This window comes from Camelus ferus, chromosome 3 (genome assembly GCF_009834535.1).
Source record: "Camelus ferus isolate YT-003-E chromosome 3, BCGSAC_Cfer_1.0, whole genome shotgun sequence".
Taxonomy (NCBI): Eukaryota; Metazoa; Chordata; class Mammalia; order Artiodactyla; family Camelidae; genus Camelus; species Camelus ferus.
In genome coordinates this window covers 45,668,731-45,686,779 of record NC_045698.1, presented here as the reverse complement: position 1 = coordinate 45,686,779, position 18,049 = coordinate 45,668,731, and the positions used below count along the sequence as shown (strand labels likewise).

The 18,049-nt window shown below is 42.2% G+C and overlaps 1 protein-coding gene across 1 annotated transcript in view; it reads right to left on the bottom strand.

The window, feature by feature from the left end:
* The window catches only part of PIK3R1 (phosphoinositide-3-kinase regulatory subunit 1), an 82,995-nt gene that overhangs the window by 20,066 nt on the left and 44,880 nt on the right, over positions 1-18,049 (bottom strand). Inside the window, exons 3-7 of the mRNA XM_032473519.1 lie at positions 7,251-7,343; positions 6,737-6,811; positions 1,336-1,467; positions 351-552; positions 55-134 (exon numbers count right to left, since the gene is read on the bottom strand). Coding sequence (XP_032329410.1) covers positions 55-134; positions 351-552; positions 1,336-1,467; positions 6,737-6,811; positions 7,251-7,343 — 582 coding nt within the window. The remainder of the gene's footprint in view (positions 1-54; positions 135-350; positions 553-1,335; positions 1,468-6,736; positions 6,812-7,250; positions 7,344-18,049) is intronic.

Below are 18,049 nucleotides of genomic sequence, written 5' to 3'. Positions count from 1 at the left end.
CAGGCTCTTAAAAACCAAACAACAAGGGAATTTTAAATGTTCAGGAGGCATTACCTGGTGCAGGCTGTCGTTCATTCCATTCGGTCGAGATTAAAATTTCTATAACTTTTATGAGGTGTTCAGTATTCTCAGAGCTACCAAAAAAAAAAAAAAAAAAAAAAAAAGAGTTCCATTAGAAACTTTTACCCCAGCAACAAACTCATTTTCATTACTACACAATGAAATGAGTGTGTCTGAGGTCAGTATGCCCACGCATGTGCCAACCGGGACCTTTAGAATCAGTTTACTGGCCAGCCGACTTAGGACTCCCCTCACCACCCCCAAGTCCAAGGTGCTCTTCTCTCACTTACCTGGCTGCTGGGAATCTGAAAAGCAGAGGGCTGAAAAGTTCAGAGAGAGCTCTTGCATTCAGAAGGTTTTTGCTGGAGCTTTGAGAGAGCTTGAAGAAATGTTTCAGCAAATACTGAAGCGTGAGCCAATACTGATGAGGTATGTTAGGCGACCGAATGAGCTTTTTCAACAGCTGGATGTATTCTTCGGAGCTTTGCACTTCTACAGGTTTTAAAAAAAAAAAAGGGTGAAGCAAGAAAGAAAAAAGAATGAGAGATCGTTTCCAGCTATCAGTGAATAAATACCTTGAAAATTTCTGTTCGAGCTACAGAGAAGTCATTTAAAACACAGGCAGCAGAAGGAGCGGAGGGTACATTTGCTCTTCTCGTTAGAAAAGGCATTATGAGAAAGTAGCAATCTCAAGTCAGATGGAAATGCAAGAAGCTCTTGGTGTACAAAACCACAAGAGGTTCTGGGTGCGCCGCCAGAGCTCTACCTTCTACTGAGCGGCTTCAAGCGTGATTGGCTAACCCGGAGGAGCATCTGATAAGCATCGCAGGTTTTAACTTTGAAGGTTACAAACCACAACTTCCTGTCCCCAGAGCACTTTAACTGAGCAGGAGCTCCTAAAACAGAGAGTCCTCGTCCTTCAGCTCATTATGTAATGGCCACTGAAGGAGGGGACAGGGACATCCCTACTCACTGGGTCCTGGTTCCCTGAATCTGGTACTTAGAACGTGGAGGCCCTCACTGACATAGTGAACTTTGTTAATCCCGATAAAAGGTTAACAGTTAGCCATTTCAGCATGTGTCTGGCCTTCCTAAGCAAACGAGAGCCTGGTTCTTCTACTGGTTGCCCTGTTAAGGGAGGGAATTTGTGCTGATCGGCATGGGGGGAGGTGGGGCAGATTCCTACCAAAGACCTCTCTTTATATGCAGCACTTGAGTTTACAAGCACACCCACATCTCAGTCTATGTTCAAGGGGGTTCTTGGAAGAGACAAACCTTGGGCTAAAGAAATCATCTCACTGTAAACGGCTACCGGAATGACAGGATTTGGTAAGTCCAGGAGATAGCGTTTGAAAGTGTCTGCTAAAACATGCACATCGATCATGTCCAAGTCCACGGAGGCGGCATCTATGATAGGAAAAAAAAAAAATTCAGACATTTTACGCATTGGTTGGGCCGATTTTCTGAATGTGTGACTTAGATGTGACACATGAAAGGAAGCAAGATGGGGACAAATATAAGATACCTGAGTATCTTAGCAGTGTTTCTCATAGGGGTTGCTCCTGGCATTCTGAATAGAATGGTTTTTCCTTGTGTAGGTCTGTCCCCAACACTGTAAGCATTTAGCATGAAGGACCCTGCACCTCGGAATGTGAATGTATTGGGAGACAGAGCCTTTAAAGATGTGGCTAAGTTAAGATAGGGCCATTAGAGCAGGATCTCACCCAGTCTGACTGATGTTATAAAAGGAGGAAATCTGGACACACACAGAGACACCAGGGGTGCACAGACAGAGGAAAGGCCACTTAAGGACATAGTAGGGAGGTGGCCGTCTGTAAGCCAAGGAGAGAGGCCTCAGGAGAAACCAAACCTGACTCCTAGCCTCAAGAACTGTGAGCAAATAGACTTCTGTGTTTTAAGCCACCCATTCTGTGCAGTTTTGTCACGGCAGCCCTAGCAAGCTGAGGCAGCTCCCACAGCATCTCCAGATTCGTTCCGGAGGGTGGTTCTGCCCTGATGGAGAACGGTTCTGTCTAGGATGGCTACTCAAGTAGTAAGTACTTCCTAAAACCACAACAAGAAAATATGGAGGAAAAAATGTGAAACGCAAATCCACAGATTTCCTAAAATTTGAGTTGCTCAATACTGCATAAGTATTAATATAAATTTAACCCAACAGAGTGGTTGATTAAACAGTAAGATATTAGACGGTTTGAGCAGTCCACCTCTAGAATACCCATAAAAATAATTTGAACATCTGTGGAATGATTCCCTTTAATTCTGACAGGGTATTCTGATGAAGGTATTACCAGTCTAACTCGTGGGCACTGAACTCTCTCAGATAAGACCAGCAGCCTGTCCTGTAAATCCTTCAGCTGGAACAGAGGTCAGGCACTTGAACACTGGGGTGGTATGAATCACCGCCACTCTCTGAGTACTTGGGGTAGAGCGAGGCACAGTGCCCGGTGGAAAGAAAGGGAGCTGGGGGCAGGAAGGACCACACAGCTGCTGAAGGACGCACACTACTGATGGGGAAGGTGCCTTGAGGAAAATCACCTGGAGCTTCCTGTGCTCAGGGGAGAATGGGAGCTGATGAGCAAAACACTACATTTTTAAGGAGCTTTATCAATCGTAGTGGTAAAAATAAGTCGGGAAGGAGAGCGCTGGAAGTGCTGACACCACTTTTGGTAACCTGAGAATTCCAGGACAGTCAGAACGATGTGTGAGCCACTATCAAGAAATGACATAACTAGGTGACTGACTGGGGCTGCGGTCTAGGAGAGGATGGGAGAAAAACCAAAGTTGACTCCCAGGTGTTCGGCACGAGAAGGGGAAGCATCCCGGACACCCACGGACCGTGCGTGGTGTTCGCGCTCCCCGTTGAGCTGCAACCTACAGAAGTCCCTTGGATATGTTGTCCTCATAAGCCAAACTTGTCCCACTCAGTGGGCAGATCTTATGAAAGATAACCAGATGACCCCTTTTAAAGCTCTAAAAAGTCCATCTTGTGGAAAATGTGGACAGATTAGTTTGAGGACAAGAATTAAAAGGTGGAGAAGCAAAGGGTTCAATCACTTAAACGTCCTACACAGGACTAACCAGAGGCATATCACATCTCTAACAAGTCGGGGAAAGGGCAGGACAAGGTAGGTCTTTGCATAAAGGATCCACATGGACAGTAATTCAACTACCAGTGTGACTTCCAGACAAAAAAATTGTGTGTGCCTCCCTGTAAGAACATCCCATAGCCACTGACTACATGGCAAGCTGCTGCCCCACCCAGGAAGTCGCCCCCCTGTATACTTCACTCAATATCACTTTGCCCAGCAAATTCATATTACTTAATTCGCTCATCCTAAAAAAGGCCATTTGGCAATGAGGTATAAACATTAAGATGCTAAATTTCCCACACTCCCCTCCCTCCAGCGGGGTTTCTGCGGCCTCCTGTGTGCATGCTTGCTGAGGGGCCACCCCCTATCATGACACCCCCCAGACAGCGCAGTAACCAAGCGTGTCTCTCCTAGACTGACGTCCCTCAAGGGCGGGGGCCTGCGGCTCTCACCTGCTCTTCTCGCATCCCTCAGTGCTCAGGAGACAATGCGCTGGTTAAACCTTTGTGGGCTGAACTACAGCAAGTCCTAAGAGTGATGTTTATTCACCAAAGCCCTTCCCTAACACGTGAGGTGTGTTCCAGAGAGCCCTGGCGGCCTCTAAATGGGAAGATCTTATTTCAAGCCTCTGGATCAGCTCACCTTGTGTCTGACTCCACTAGAGTCGTTGCAGTTATGGTCTCTTACTTTTTTTTTTTTTTTTTAAAGATAACTTCTAGGGCATCTTGGGAGTTTCTGACTTCTGTACTCCAAGTCTGCTTTTCCGCATAAAAGCTATCCTAAGGTACTCTTCCAGGAGTGACACACATCTGTTACGTGATGACTTTGGATGTTAGCTCAGAGAGAGCTACACAATCTTTAGGTCTGGGATGGGGGAGTTCACACCCCCTTCCACCCCACTTTTCACTAAGTCTGCTCATGACAGGCAACCGGTAAACTCTCTAACATTTCACCCTTGCTCCCACCAGAACAGAGTTCCCTCCCCAACGGTCTCTACCTAAGGAAGCAGCTCTCAATCAGAGTCCTCAATTTTGCTGCCCCACCCCTGCCCTCATGAGATATCTGGCAATAGCTGAAGACATCTGGACTGTCATAACCAGGGGGGAGCCTCACTGGCATCTAGTGGGGAGAGGCCAGGGGTGCTCCTGAACTTCCGGCAGGGCACACAGCAGCCCCTTACAACCAAGAATTATCCATCCTTACATAGTATTGAGGTTGAAAAAGCCTGATTTTTAAAACTGAGGCATAAGTGACACACATTACACGAGGTTCGGGTGTACAACACTGACAGTCATATACACCACTGTGAAATGATCTCCACAATGAGTCTGGTTAATACCCATCCCCACACAGTCACACGTGTTTTTCCCTGTGATGAGAACTCAAAGAAAAAGCCTGATTCAGGTTAAGAGAAATCAAAAAGGAAAAAAAAAAAAAAAGAGAGAGAGAAAAAGAAAATTCACACCATTAAAATTCAAACAAGACAAGAAAGAAATCATTTATTTTAGGTATAGTGGGGGCAAAAGAGAATAAGGACTTTTACAGTCAGAACCACTCTGGATGCAAGTCACAGCCTTCCCATCAGCAGTTACTAATACTTGGAGCACAAGGTTAATGTGTGGATGAAATACAGTAACTTAGCAGGTGCTGATGAAAGGGGGCTGTTGTCCTCCAACCACGTCTGTCCTTTTCAGACACTGGTAATTCACAGGGTTGGCTAAAAGCCATGCTTTTTGTTTTCAGTGTAAGTGACTTCTCTTGGTCTGAGCCTCCTCCAGGATATTACAATTTTTTATGGACTAAAAATCCTCAAGCTGGAAACCATGCTGGAGGAACCACTCCTCCTAACTTGAGATCATCTTTTTTTGTTTTGCCACAAAATTCACTTTTATAGCACAGAACCCAAGTGAAACCAGTTTTATACGTATGTTTTGATCTCATATGGGGAAGGAAAGTTGTCAAAATCTCTTGTTGACGTGAATTTGGGTTATTTATTCCATCTCACAGGTGGTGTGAAGGCTTTTTTTTTTTAGCCTAACTGCATCATTTTGTTTTGGGTCACATTTAAAAAGTTAACCACTGTTTCTCAACTCCCATTTCATCGGTCTCTGAGGTCTAAACATTTCCTGTGACTTTTGACATGTTTAATTTGACCAATTTTCTGACCAAAACATGTATGTTGATTTCAACTGGCTAGGACAAAATTCACTGTTTCCTTAATACCCTGGTAAAGCTGTTAGAAAAAAAAAAAATCTTTTCACCCTGATTTTTCTGCCAGTCAACTTCTAATGACCTGCTCTGTATGTGTGGGAGGATATGCCCTGTGTGTGTGTTAAGACTGATTTCTATGTACAAAGGAAAAATAAAAGTTAAAAAAAATTTTTTTTAAGCTTCAAACATTCAGGCGGTGCATTTCAAGTGAAACTATTGACTGATAAAGATCTAATCTTCCCCCCCCCCCCGAAACATCTTTTCTAGAAATTCTTATAAGCTGCTTCATTTTGAAGCTGCTTTACCCTTCAAGTTTTCATTTATTAAATATCCTTTGGGCACTCTTGGCACAACTATACTTCTGAAAGTACTCCTTCCAAAACTGGGTTTCATTCCTTTTGGTCCAAGCATCCAAATTCAGTTAAAATAATGTGAGGCAGAAAATGATTTTTCTTAAAAAAAAAAAAAAAAAGCCCAATATTGGGAGGAAATGAAGGATCTGAGAGGTCTAGAAGTCAATACAGAAGATGACTTGTTGGAATGATGGCAAGTAAAGATATTCACATTTGTACAGTTTTGTTCTGTGTGGCAAAGGAGGGAGGGGGAACAAAGACTAAAGCCACCAACTTGGTGAATTAATTGATGTCATTTAACCAAGGGTGTGCTAGAGTCGACTTGCACCGGCTCACAGTTCTTCCCATGTTGGAGTTCAGTGATCACATGCTGGTAGCTTGAAATTAACCACAGAAATGGGTAAATGCCACAAACCAGGTCTTCTCACCACGCCCCCAGATAGCTGGTTTACCAGCTCACTACTGACTAGAACAATATCATGATGTTACTTGATGTAAATATGGCATGAAAAGGCAGGCAAGCAAAAAGGGAAGGAAGGAAAGAAGCAAGATAGAAAGAAAAGAAGGGAAAGGGAAAAGGAAAAAGAGAAAGGGAAAAAAGCCGGAGACATTTGTTAAATGACAGAGACTCATAAATATTTTTTCAACTGGTCCAGATGAATTAGATGTAGCCAATGGCAAGGTCAGAAAAAGATGGTAGGTAAGCAGAGCTAGAGAAATCCCAAGATGTTTCTCTCCTCTGCAATTTCTGCAGGACCTGGAGGCTTGTGGCTGTGATGACAGCCAATGTACCGGCAGGCAGCGTGCACACATGCCCAACTCAGGAGACAGACATCAAAGGTCTGCACTCTTACCAGAAGAGGGCAGAGGGGAAGTGTGTATGATTTCTGAGCACCCTTCAAACGGAAAACATTGCATGGTTAAGTTCAAGTTTTTTGTGTTTTACCTGAAACAGACAGGTAAGAACCATCTTTCACGTATTTCTAGTTCCGTGACACTCACCACATTCAAGAAGCTGTCGTAGTTCTGCTAGGTTGCTGGAGCTCTGTGTTCTGTAGAGAGTTGAACATTCCAGACCTAGGACACGAAACAGACTGAGTATGCAAAACACATCTCTCTGGAGAACCCAAGAGCCTGCTGCCAGCAAGATGTTCCAGTTTCCATCCAGTATCTATTCTAGATGTGCACCAAATATTCTTGGAAGTCAGTGCCTACGATTCATCTTAGCTGGCCTGTCAATAATTTTGGCAAAATCATCTGGCCACCAAGGAGCAAGTTAATCGAGTTTACTCAATTATGGAGACTTTCATAGCTTCCATTCAGTAACTACACGTTAGTATGGAGTTATTAGTCAGACCAAGATTATCTCCCCAGGTCATGGCAACAAGGAGCTTTGGTGTCCAGCACAGGTGGCAAGAAGTGTATCCAAAGAATGCCCACAAGACAAATATACCTGACAGCACCCACGATATAAGGCCGCCCCCCGTTAACAGATCCTGGCTACCAGTCAGATTACCTTTCTTTTCAATGGCTTCCACCAGCTTGATGAGGAGCGGTGGAGCGACATCAGGAGGGGCAAACTGCTCTGCAAGGTCTGGGAGCGTCGAAGCTGTAAGTAAACAAAATCCTCGGGTTATGCTGAATCCAGTACACTTGACAACAGGGAAGAAAACCGAGACACGAAGTAATGGAGTGCTGCTGGGGCAGCAGCAAACTCAGGCCGGAACCAGAGACGGCCAGTGCTGGGCCCTGGGCTCTAGAAGGCTTGCTCCCTGGCTGCCCCGCAACTGTGCCTCTTCCCACAGTGCGATGAGTCTGGGGGCCAACAGGACGTGGCAGCTTCTTCTCTCCTAGGACACACTCAGAATGCTGCCCAGAATCCCAGGGTTCCTGGCCAGTGCCTCTCATGGCCTCTTCCCAGGTCCACCCTCCCCAGGGCAGACCTCCCTGCAGGGGTGCCCCCTCGGCCTTCGGAGTGGGCCGGGGCTCAGGACAGAAAGAAGTTTGGCTGTGTGAGGCCATGGCAGCGCAGGGCCAAGCTGGGGTGGCCCGGGAGCCAGCTCTCCCCACATCTCCACGCTCTGGGGCAGAACTCAGAACCCAAACCTAAGAAATTTAACTTCAAATCTGGCTTCCTTGTCATCATGAAGAAATAACTGTCCAGGCAGGATGACAGAACAGATTTTCTGAACAGTTTGTTAACACGACGTAACTTTAAAATACTGAGACGCAAGTGCTCGGGCCTCCTTTCGTGCTACTGCCCCAACCCCACAAAGGTCGGGTGGGCTTAGCGGCAGATACAAAGCCCAGACAAATGGTCACTGGCCATGTGACACTCAAATTTAAGTCCCCATATATGTGCTGTTGGAAAGCCTGTATTTGTTTACATGTATTTTGGTCAGCTAATAGCTTAAGAAATGTGATGCTTTCATAAACTGTCTTTCCATGGTTTATTTACATGTTTTACCAAATGATACAAAAGTCAAAAAAAAAAAAAATGTAACTGGATGACACAAATAACGTCCTTCAGCATTATACTGTTAATTGTATTTTCACTCCAAAAATACAGGAAACCAGAGAAAACTGGGATGTTGTATTGGTGTCGTACAAGGGAGACTTGGCGGCGGGGAGGTGGATTTTGCTGGAGGTGAAGAGAGTCATTAGAGAAAGATGATGGATGGACTAGTCGGGGGGACTCGGGAGTCCTAAATGGGTATGCACTTGATGGCAGAGCTTTACGCTGAATGAAAAAAGAAGGAAGCTGGTGGAACTGGGGAGAGAGACAGGCGGATGCATGGCTGTGGTCTGGGATTTTGGCTCTCCTCTCGTTGTGGCTGGTACGACGCGTGGACAAGGATCGGTTGGGATGTGGACGCCTGGAGTGACAATGCTGGCCAGCCTGACCTAGTTGACATTTATGGAGTGTTCCAGCTGGTAGCAGGGAGCACATTCCTTTCAAGTAAAACATAATACTCACTAAGGGTACGGTGCTAACACTTTCAGTAAATTTAAAAGAATCAAAATACTGTAAGTCATGTATTCTGACCATAGTAGAATTAAAATAAAATCAATAATAGAAAGACATATGGAAAATGCTGAAATACTTGGAAATTAGAGACCTCACTTGAAAATAAATTATATTCACTGGGATGGAATCATATGGGAAATAAAAGTATATATATAGAAAACCATCTTAAGTAAAAATTTTTTTCCTCATAATACACCAGAAGGGGGAGCTAAACATACTCATCTCAAATTTCTCAAACTGCAAAAGTAGGTAAACTGACAGTCTTTATGAAAATACCGACATGTGCAGACTTTATCAGCCATCAATAAGTAACGTTTTAGACACTTAAGAATGCACGGTGATGAACCTTATATAGGAATAGTTTATATAATCTAAGAAAGACTAAATATTGGCACTTTTGTTCCAGTGAGATTTCAGTGGTGTGATTCTTTATTAGAAGCCATACACCACATTAAACAAATTTCTAATGAAGCCCAGCTTTCTAATACTGAGTCAGCAGAGAAAAATAACAGACTCACAATACCTTAGCACAGTAAGATTATGTTATTAAATTTTGACCTCAGAGAATTAAGTATGATTTACGTCATGTTGGAAACCCAACCCCTGCAATGTTAGATGCTTTTAGGTTGCAGTATTCCTTGAGACAGACAGTAATGTGATCTCACCACCTAACTCCACTAGCCACTGCAGTTACCCAGGATGAAGGGAGAAGAGCTAAGCTAAGGGAGAGAACCCGGTAGCAGCACTCTCCAGGAGGATGCTCTATGACGATGGAAGTGCTCCGTGCGTGGGGCTATCCCACAGGGCAGCAGCACATGTGGCTACTGAGCACCTGAAGTGTAGCCATTCCAACTGGGAAACTGAATTTGTAGCTTTTATGGATTTAAAATAGAACAGCTATGTGTGGCTAGTGAGCACAGTATTGAAGAATGCCGTCCTATCACCTGAGCAAGGGCCTATTTTGACTCCGGAGTTGACTTTGTGCTACGAAGACCCCCACTATAAAACCATCCCCAAGGACAGGGCATCCGGACATGGGACTTTTCAAACCTGAACTCAGGGCACACAAAGTATCACTCAGTTCCCTGGGTGATTCTCCCCTACTGTAAAAGCACCTGAACACCTTCTGGACTTCATAAAAGCAGGACAGATAACGTCACCGACTTTCCAACAGTCGCTATGCAGAGAGCTGTGTGGGAACCTCGTTTCACCGGTTTCCTCCACCACCTGAGCCTATGGACACCTGGGGAACCTGCCAGAACGACAGATTCCCAGGGATGACTACAAACCCCCAGAATCAGTAACAGGAATGGAGCTAGCAGCCTGTTTTGTGTTAGTAACAAGTTTTAGGACATGCTGTTATGATAAGCAAATCCATGTGGGTGACTCCCCAGCCCCCTGAAAAAATCCAGCAATGACATCGCCCAAATGTTAACATCTAAGTACACCTGAAAAGGACTTAAAATACAAATATCTTGCAAGTTTTGTAGACTTTATAATTAAAAGCACTGTGAAATAAAGAAAAGAAATACCGTAAAATGAAAGAGCATAGCCTTTCATTTCCTCCAATAAAACTATAAACTACTTCCCTTTGCCTTAGATTATCAGCTCACACAAACATCCTCCCCTATAAATGCCTTCAACACTGAGCAAATTGAAATACCATCTTGTCAGCATATGTAACAGAAGGAACACAGAAAGGCAGAGGAGTGCTGTAGAGAAATGTTACTAATCAGGACTCCCTGGAGCATTTCTCCTTAGCCCTCTCAAACTTAGAGATTTCAGCACATGGCAAGATGCAAAAAGCTAGAGATGAAACAGTAAACACATGAACCCAGACATCCACACAACACTTGTCCAACGAACATGCCTAGTTCTCCTTTCTCTTCCCTCATGAATTAACACAAGCATTTTTTTATTAAAAAAAAAAAAATCTTTGAAGCTGGCAAGTGAAAGTGGAATTACTTAATAAAGGTTTACCTCCTCCCAGAATCTTATCAACACGATCGTTTCTGCAGGCAAATATGAAAGTTAAATTAAGTGATAATTAAAGATTTCACCTAACTGTGATTGAAATATGCACCCAAGAGTTGTTACATTACTGGGTTGGGAAATACTACACATAAAATCATTTCTATCACTCTTATTTCTTCCCTTCAGCTTGAAGGAGGAGGAAAAACAAAAAAACCAAAAACGTTTCCTTAGTCCTTTCAGTGTTTCTGTGGCAAAAACTGGTAGTTTACTTTCCACATCCTGTGCTACAAAATATTTGTTTCACTGGTACAAGTACTACATGTAGTTTCTAAAAAGCACTGTGATGGCTATCAGGTATCTGCAACAACACTGGAACCTTGCTCAAAGTGCACCCCAGAACACTTTAAAAAGAGAAAAAAAAAAACTAGATGTATACATTGGGAGGGACAGTTACCCTTTTTGTAATATAGCAAATTTACCACTGAATTTTTAATACTGAAAAAGCTTTATTACCCAAATGTATTATCATAGCTGATCAAAGCAACGAGAGTTTTAAAAGGTAAATTTTACAAAGAGAGAAAATTAAAAAAAAAACCCAACAATTCAAGGATTTCCCATGATCTAATACAACATCTATGATTCAATCCACTTCCCCTTTAAAATATTTAAACACAGGGAATGTGGAAGCTTTACCCAAGAAGCCTTTAAAACTCACATCTTCTACTTTGCACAGCAGGATCAATTAACATTGAAAGTCTAAAAAGCACTCTAAAGCAACAGATTCATTATTTCAACAATTCTACAATCAACTATTCCTTTAATTTTATTAATTACACAGGGCCAACAGTCACATTTCCGTTAGAACCCATTTTAAGAAATTCCAACAGGAAATGACAATCGTTACGAAGTACCAAATTTGGCAAGTCGTTCTTTGAAAAGTCCATGATAAAGTACCACATCATACAGTTCAATAAACTAAAACACAATGGAACTTAAAAAAAAATCCAAAATATATAGATCATAGATGGTGGCTATTAAACAAAATACAAATTAACAGAGCAAAATCCTCATCAAGTTTATATATAAATTCTCATTTGATTTTGCCTTCCAGACAGATTTTTATCCCTGACTGAGGAATGCTTTTTGGTTTTTGAATCCTGCTGTAGCCAGTGTATATAAGTCTGGAAAGCCAAGTCTAATCTTAAAATGCTGGGTGAATTTCAGATTCCTCTATTACAATCCAACACTGGTTTTTCACTTAGCTGAATCATTTTTCATCAAAAGAAATCAGTATTACTTAAGAGGAGAGAAGACAAGAAAGAACAGCAGAAGAGTCTAAAAGTGGCAGAGAAGCCAAGACGTTTACTAGTTCAAAAGAAGAGAGGAATCCATCTCTAACAAGAACACGGATGAAATGGGGGTCCCAGGCTGCGGAGAATTTTTGATGACCCATCAGATGTTGCATTTTCCACTAGTTCTACTTTCCTCCTCTGCCCTGGTGACAACTGATCACATGGAACAGAAGAGAGCCTTCTCTCCCAACGTAGGCCCTTCCCAAACCACTGACATGGACAGGCCTGAACAGTCCTTGGGCACCAGTGGTGTGTGGGAGACGGCATTCCTCACTTTAAAGGGTGCCAACACCGCTACAAAGTGCAAGATGAAACCAGCACACAGCTGCACCTTTTGGAAGCCTTCTCCATTAAAAAAAAAAAAAGGTATTTCAGAGTTAGTGCCTGGCAGGGATGAATGGAAAATTTAAGCTGAAATTCTGGGACTCCAGAGACTGCCCCAGCCAAGTATTTCATTACTGATGGAAGCAGCTTGGAAGTGCACAAAAAACTGCCACTTACCTTTTAAAATATAATACAAATACACAGAGAAGAAAATGTATAGGCAAAGTGAGGATCAATATTAAATCAAGATGTTTGTTTATTAACTGTTGCTGAATCAAAACTTTATTTCTGCCTGAATCTCTCTCATTCTTCCAAATGAAAAATGTACATTCTGGTGGGTATAAATCTAACAAATCCCAATACTTTTCTTAAATAAACCTTATAAGCACGTTTATACTTTATGCTTGTAACAGTTAATACCCTGAATGTTTAAACTTCTCAAGTTCTGTGAGCAAAGCCATAACCAATGCTAGCTAAGATAATGAAGCTAAAAAACTAAAAGCAAAAAACAAACAAACCAAAAAACCTGAAAAACCAACCAAACAAAAAACAACTATGGGTTCCTTAGTTTTAGAACACACCTGTTTAATCAAGGGTTAAATTATAAAAAGCACAGGTTTAAAGCCAAAGAGACCTGAGTTTTAATCTTGGCTTTGCCACTTACTAGATATATCTTGGGTATATCAGTTAACTTGAGCCCCAGTTTCTTGATCTGGAAAATGGGAATAATTTTAAGTGTAACAGTGATTAAATGAACATATAAACAAACATGCGTAGGCATAGTGCCCAGAATGTAGAAAGCACAAACTAATGGGTAGCTATTATTAATTTAGAATTATTCATGTAATCTTTTTCATTTTTATTAATAGATTTTTTTTAAAATACCCAATTGCAACGGCAAATTTTAAGACCAGAAACTACTAGGAAAGACTGAGAGAGAAGGAATTCTCAGTACTTTAAGGTGGCCAACTGGAAGTACATTTAGTAGAGGAGGCATATATTTTGCCTTTCTCTATATAGAAATGCTCTATATCTTTTCAAAAGTCATGTCTAAGTTATCACATGATTTTGAATATACTGTACTTTTCCCCTATAAGGACTATTTATTTGAGTTATTATACTTCAGTTTTCTGAATGTAAAGGAAAGATGAAGTTGGAATGATATTGAATTTGGTGAAAACAAGAACTTTTGGGGGAGGAAGAAGAAAAAAAATATGGGCACTGAAAATGGGAGTAGAAAGAGTAGATGTGAAAGTCAATCTTCAGTTGAAAACAACTACACTGTTTTCAGACATAACTTGGTGGAGGGAATTAAAAGGGTTGTCAACAGATTTAAACAAGAAGTCTGCAAATCTTTTCAGATACCCTGAACTAATTATAATTAGTCTTTAGTATCTTTAAGTTTATCTTCTGGTTTATCTCTTCTGCTCCACAGCTTAAAAACAAATGAAAGGGATCTGAGATCTTCTGCTCATTTAATTTTTATTTCTAGACAAGAGACTAGTACAGGGAAAAAAAACAAAACAAACGGGCTAAGACTTTATCGAACATAAGCAGACATTACAGCTTTGCTTCTGCTGGCCTTAGCCAAAGAGATAACTGAGATGCAAGATTATACTTATCTCTGACAGTCTGGCCTAATTAATTGTGATTCTTATCACCTAAATTGGAGTCTGATTTAAAGATTACAATTTACAGCATATAGCAAATTAAGATGCTGGGCAGGAGATAAATGGGGAAGAGAAAGGGACCCCCCTCCAACACATACACCAGGAAAATAATTTATAGTTGAGTCCCTGGGATTTCAGAGGCTAATGGTTTATAAGGGAAGTTGATCCTCTGGTCTGCTGGCTTAGAAAGACTGCATATGGTGTGTGACTGAGAGGCCCCAAAAGGGAAGGAAAGATGGGGAAATCACATGACATTTATACAATGGGTGCTTGACTGTTTGTGGAACGACTGTTACTGAACATCAATTGGGAGTTACACTTGCACACAAAGTATTTTACAGACATGCTTATGCTTCGTTTTCATAGCAGTTCCTTATCAACCTCAATTAAAAGGTGAGGAGGCAGAAATTAAGTCACTTGGTAACAAAGCTCATGAATAATGTCCCTGAGTTCCACTTGGACCTGTTTCTCTCTATCAGCGTCCACAAGTCCCAGTCAAGGGAAGAAACCTGTGATGAGTTTCCCTAAGTTTCCTGCCAAGGCTCCCTAATTTAAAGGGTAACTGTGATAAGGGTGTCATGTGACACAGATACTGATGCTCGACCCCACAAGTGGGTAGCCAGAGTACTTTCTGGTGCCCGCAAGTAAAATGACCCTGATAATAGCAGTTTTTGCACTTCCCCCCAAACAAACAATTCAGTAGTTTCACCCTCACAGGAACATATTTTGAACTGCAGATAATTAACATCATGAAGAGAAAGGAATGGTAACCCAGTTAATAACAAGAGGGAGGTGGGGGCTCCAGGTGAGCCAAGCTCTCCCCTTGGGGCTCAGGAGGGGGGCCGTGGAGGCACTCACTTCTCTCCCACTTCTATCTGATAATGGGTTTCAGTCACAAGCAGGAAATGTTAGAAATGCTCACAAATAATAAAGCAGGGTCTTCCCATATAACTTGAGAAGCCCCGATCTCACAAGAGTTGAAGGATCCTCTGATCAGGAGAGGGCAGAAGTAAGAGAGAAACTGGACAGAAAGATACTACTGGTGGAACCAGAGACCAGAAAGAAGTGTTCTGATGTAGACTGGAACGTCACTAACTAACAGTGCAGAAACAGAACGCTGGCTGACCCAGGAGAGAGTGCGGAGAGGGGTGCCAAAGATGCAGATCTGTCCAGTGAGGTGGAACAGGCAGACTTAAGGAAGCCTCGATGGAAATCAAAGAACAGAACTATCAACCCTCAGCAGAGCTGAGAATCACTTTTTTGTTGTTTAAGCCACCCAGGATACGGTATTTTGTCATGACAGACTGAGCCACGTACATCAATATGCTACACCCAAAGAAAGGAAAGAAAATACAAGTCTAGGAAAAAATCAATGTCAATGTCAATTCTTTAGGTGTTTAGTAAGCATCCTGTGTCAACATGTCCCCAAAGGCAGCAGTTTAGGGAGGTGCTTCCTCAACTTTGATGTGTATTAATAACCTTTGATGTGTAATAATAATCTAATAGATCGGGGTGAGGTTTGGGGTTTTGCATTTCCAGCAAGCTCCCAGGTGGTGCGCATGCTCCTGGTCCTCAGACCATACTTTGAGTAGCAAGGCTTGACAGTGAGCCTGCCAGTCAAACAGAGAATATCCAGATCGCTGTGGGAGACAGACTCCCAGTGCTTAACCTTCATACTGATAACTTGTTGCCTAAATGCCCTGGGCTTCACGGGCTGATGTACACCAGATCCCATGGCCCAGCATCCCAACTTATATAGGCAGATGATGCTGCCTGACTCAGAGGGTCTAGCTCTCAAATAGAATTAGACCTGCTACCATACCCTATTAGATATCAAAAGAGAGTGCTGCTCTGTGTGTGTGTGTGTGTGTGTGTGTGTGTGTGTACCATTGTGTGGGGAGAGACCACGCGGGTCACAACCTGCCCAAGGTCCCACAGAAGTTCGGGCCAAGGGCTGGGACTCAGTTTTCCTGACGCCCATACCAGAGCTTTTCCCACCTCGCCACATTCGACTCAGCTCTTTAAATTGAGTGTTGGGGGTGGGGTGGGGGTGGGGGTGGGGACGTGGGGTTAGAAAATAATAGAAAGGCGAATCTGACAAATTACTACTAGTACTACTACTACCAATAGCTCCCAAGTATTGAACAATTCACATTGGAAAGTGCTTCACGCTGTGTGTGCTTTATCTCAGTCTGCGGAACCTCGCGTGGTACTGTAATTGTCCCCATTTTACAGACAAAGAAACTGAGGCTAAGCACAGTGAAGCAAGTTGGCTGAAGACATGCTAGCAGTCAGTGGTAAAGACAGGATTTTAAAGAACAGATGGACTTCAAAGCTGGCCATCCCCACTCCAGGAATCTCACTGCCTCCCCAGGCAGACATGCTGCCTGACGCCATTCTGGAGGTTGCAGAGTAATGGGAAGCTGGTAGAAAATCCTTGCAGAATACTGCCGGTAAACCCTTAGCAAGGAGACACCCCGTTATAACCCTCAAGAACACGAGGTGCATCTGCTCCACCAGAGCTTGGACTGGCAGGCCAGCCTCTTACCATCACCTCTGCTTTATCAGGACTGAACCTTTGCCAGGCCACTCTGCCCGCCAGGCTAAATATTTTCAGGCCAGCATTTATTAAATATTTTCTCATAAGGCTAAATGAAGCACATTCTTCCCCAAGGATGTAATGGATTTTATTTAGCTAAATATAGCTGGCTAACTTATCACTTTCAGCAAGGTACAAATGGACTTATTTTGGTTAATAATCAGATGAGGAAAGGGCCCAGCAAATAACTTACAAAAAAAAAAAACATACACACACACACACACACATATAGTAACATATGTCTCAGGATTCTAAAATGAGATATTAATAAGATGCTTAATAAGGATATGAAGGGGCTTAATAAGGATATGAAGGGACTTAAAGTGTTCATGATCAAAGAGCTAGAGAAAAGGAAAAAGATGACGTGTCTATAGGACTGGGAAGAAAAAAAATAAAGGCGAGAAAGGCAAAGGGGCTGAAAATAACTGAATAGAAAATTTCTTATCTAATGCAGAAGACAAAGAAAGGAAGACAGTATTTAATCATATTTTTGATTAAATGCTTTACAAAATCACTGATGCAAAACTAAGCTATCCACATATACAATAAAGGGTAGCAATTATGAGATAAAAGTAAACACAACCATAACAACTTTGTGAGGAATCAAAGTTAAAAAAAAAGATAGAGCAGTACTTTCACTACCTCAGACAAACGTTATTCCAGTCAGCTAATAAATTCTCCCACGTCACAGTATACGATAATCATACGATAAACAAGAGGCTATTCACCTCTCAGCTAGAGAAGTCCATGGACTTGTTCTGGACATGAATTTCTTTTTAAGGATAACAATTTTAGATGGGTCAAACTGGGCAGCAGTTGGATCGTATCATTAAATTCTCAAATAAAAGCAAAGGGTAAGAAATAGTATTACTTATACCATGTATATGCTACAGAGACTTTTTTTTTAAAAACTGGGATACACAGGAGGTCCTACAGATAGAACAGAAGTAAAATACAAAATACATATTGGTTATAGAAAGAAATCTATGTTCCCCAAAAGATTATCAGCAGCAAGCCAAAAAATAATAGATCGGTGATATCTGAGGAGTGGGTGTATTTTTATAACTGCTTACAAGCCAGCAGGGGGAAGTGGCTAATGTCCAATAAGCAAGTGGTCAAAGCAGACAAGTCAAGTAAAAAGTTCAGCTTGGCCCAGATACGGAAGTATTCCATCAGTCACTTTAATCAATACTTTAGATGTTGATTTTTGATAGAAAATACAAAGTAAAAAAAAAAAAAACAATTTGTAGGTAGCACCCTGCTCAAACTTCCCAGTGAGAAGTGAGAATGGTCAGAAATATGGTTTTCTACAATGGAAATACTTGTGATGTTAATGAAAAAGGACCCAGGGGTGCGAGCAATCACTGG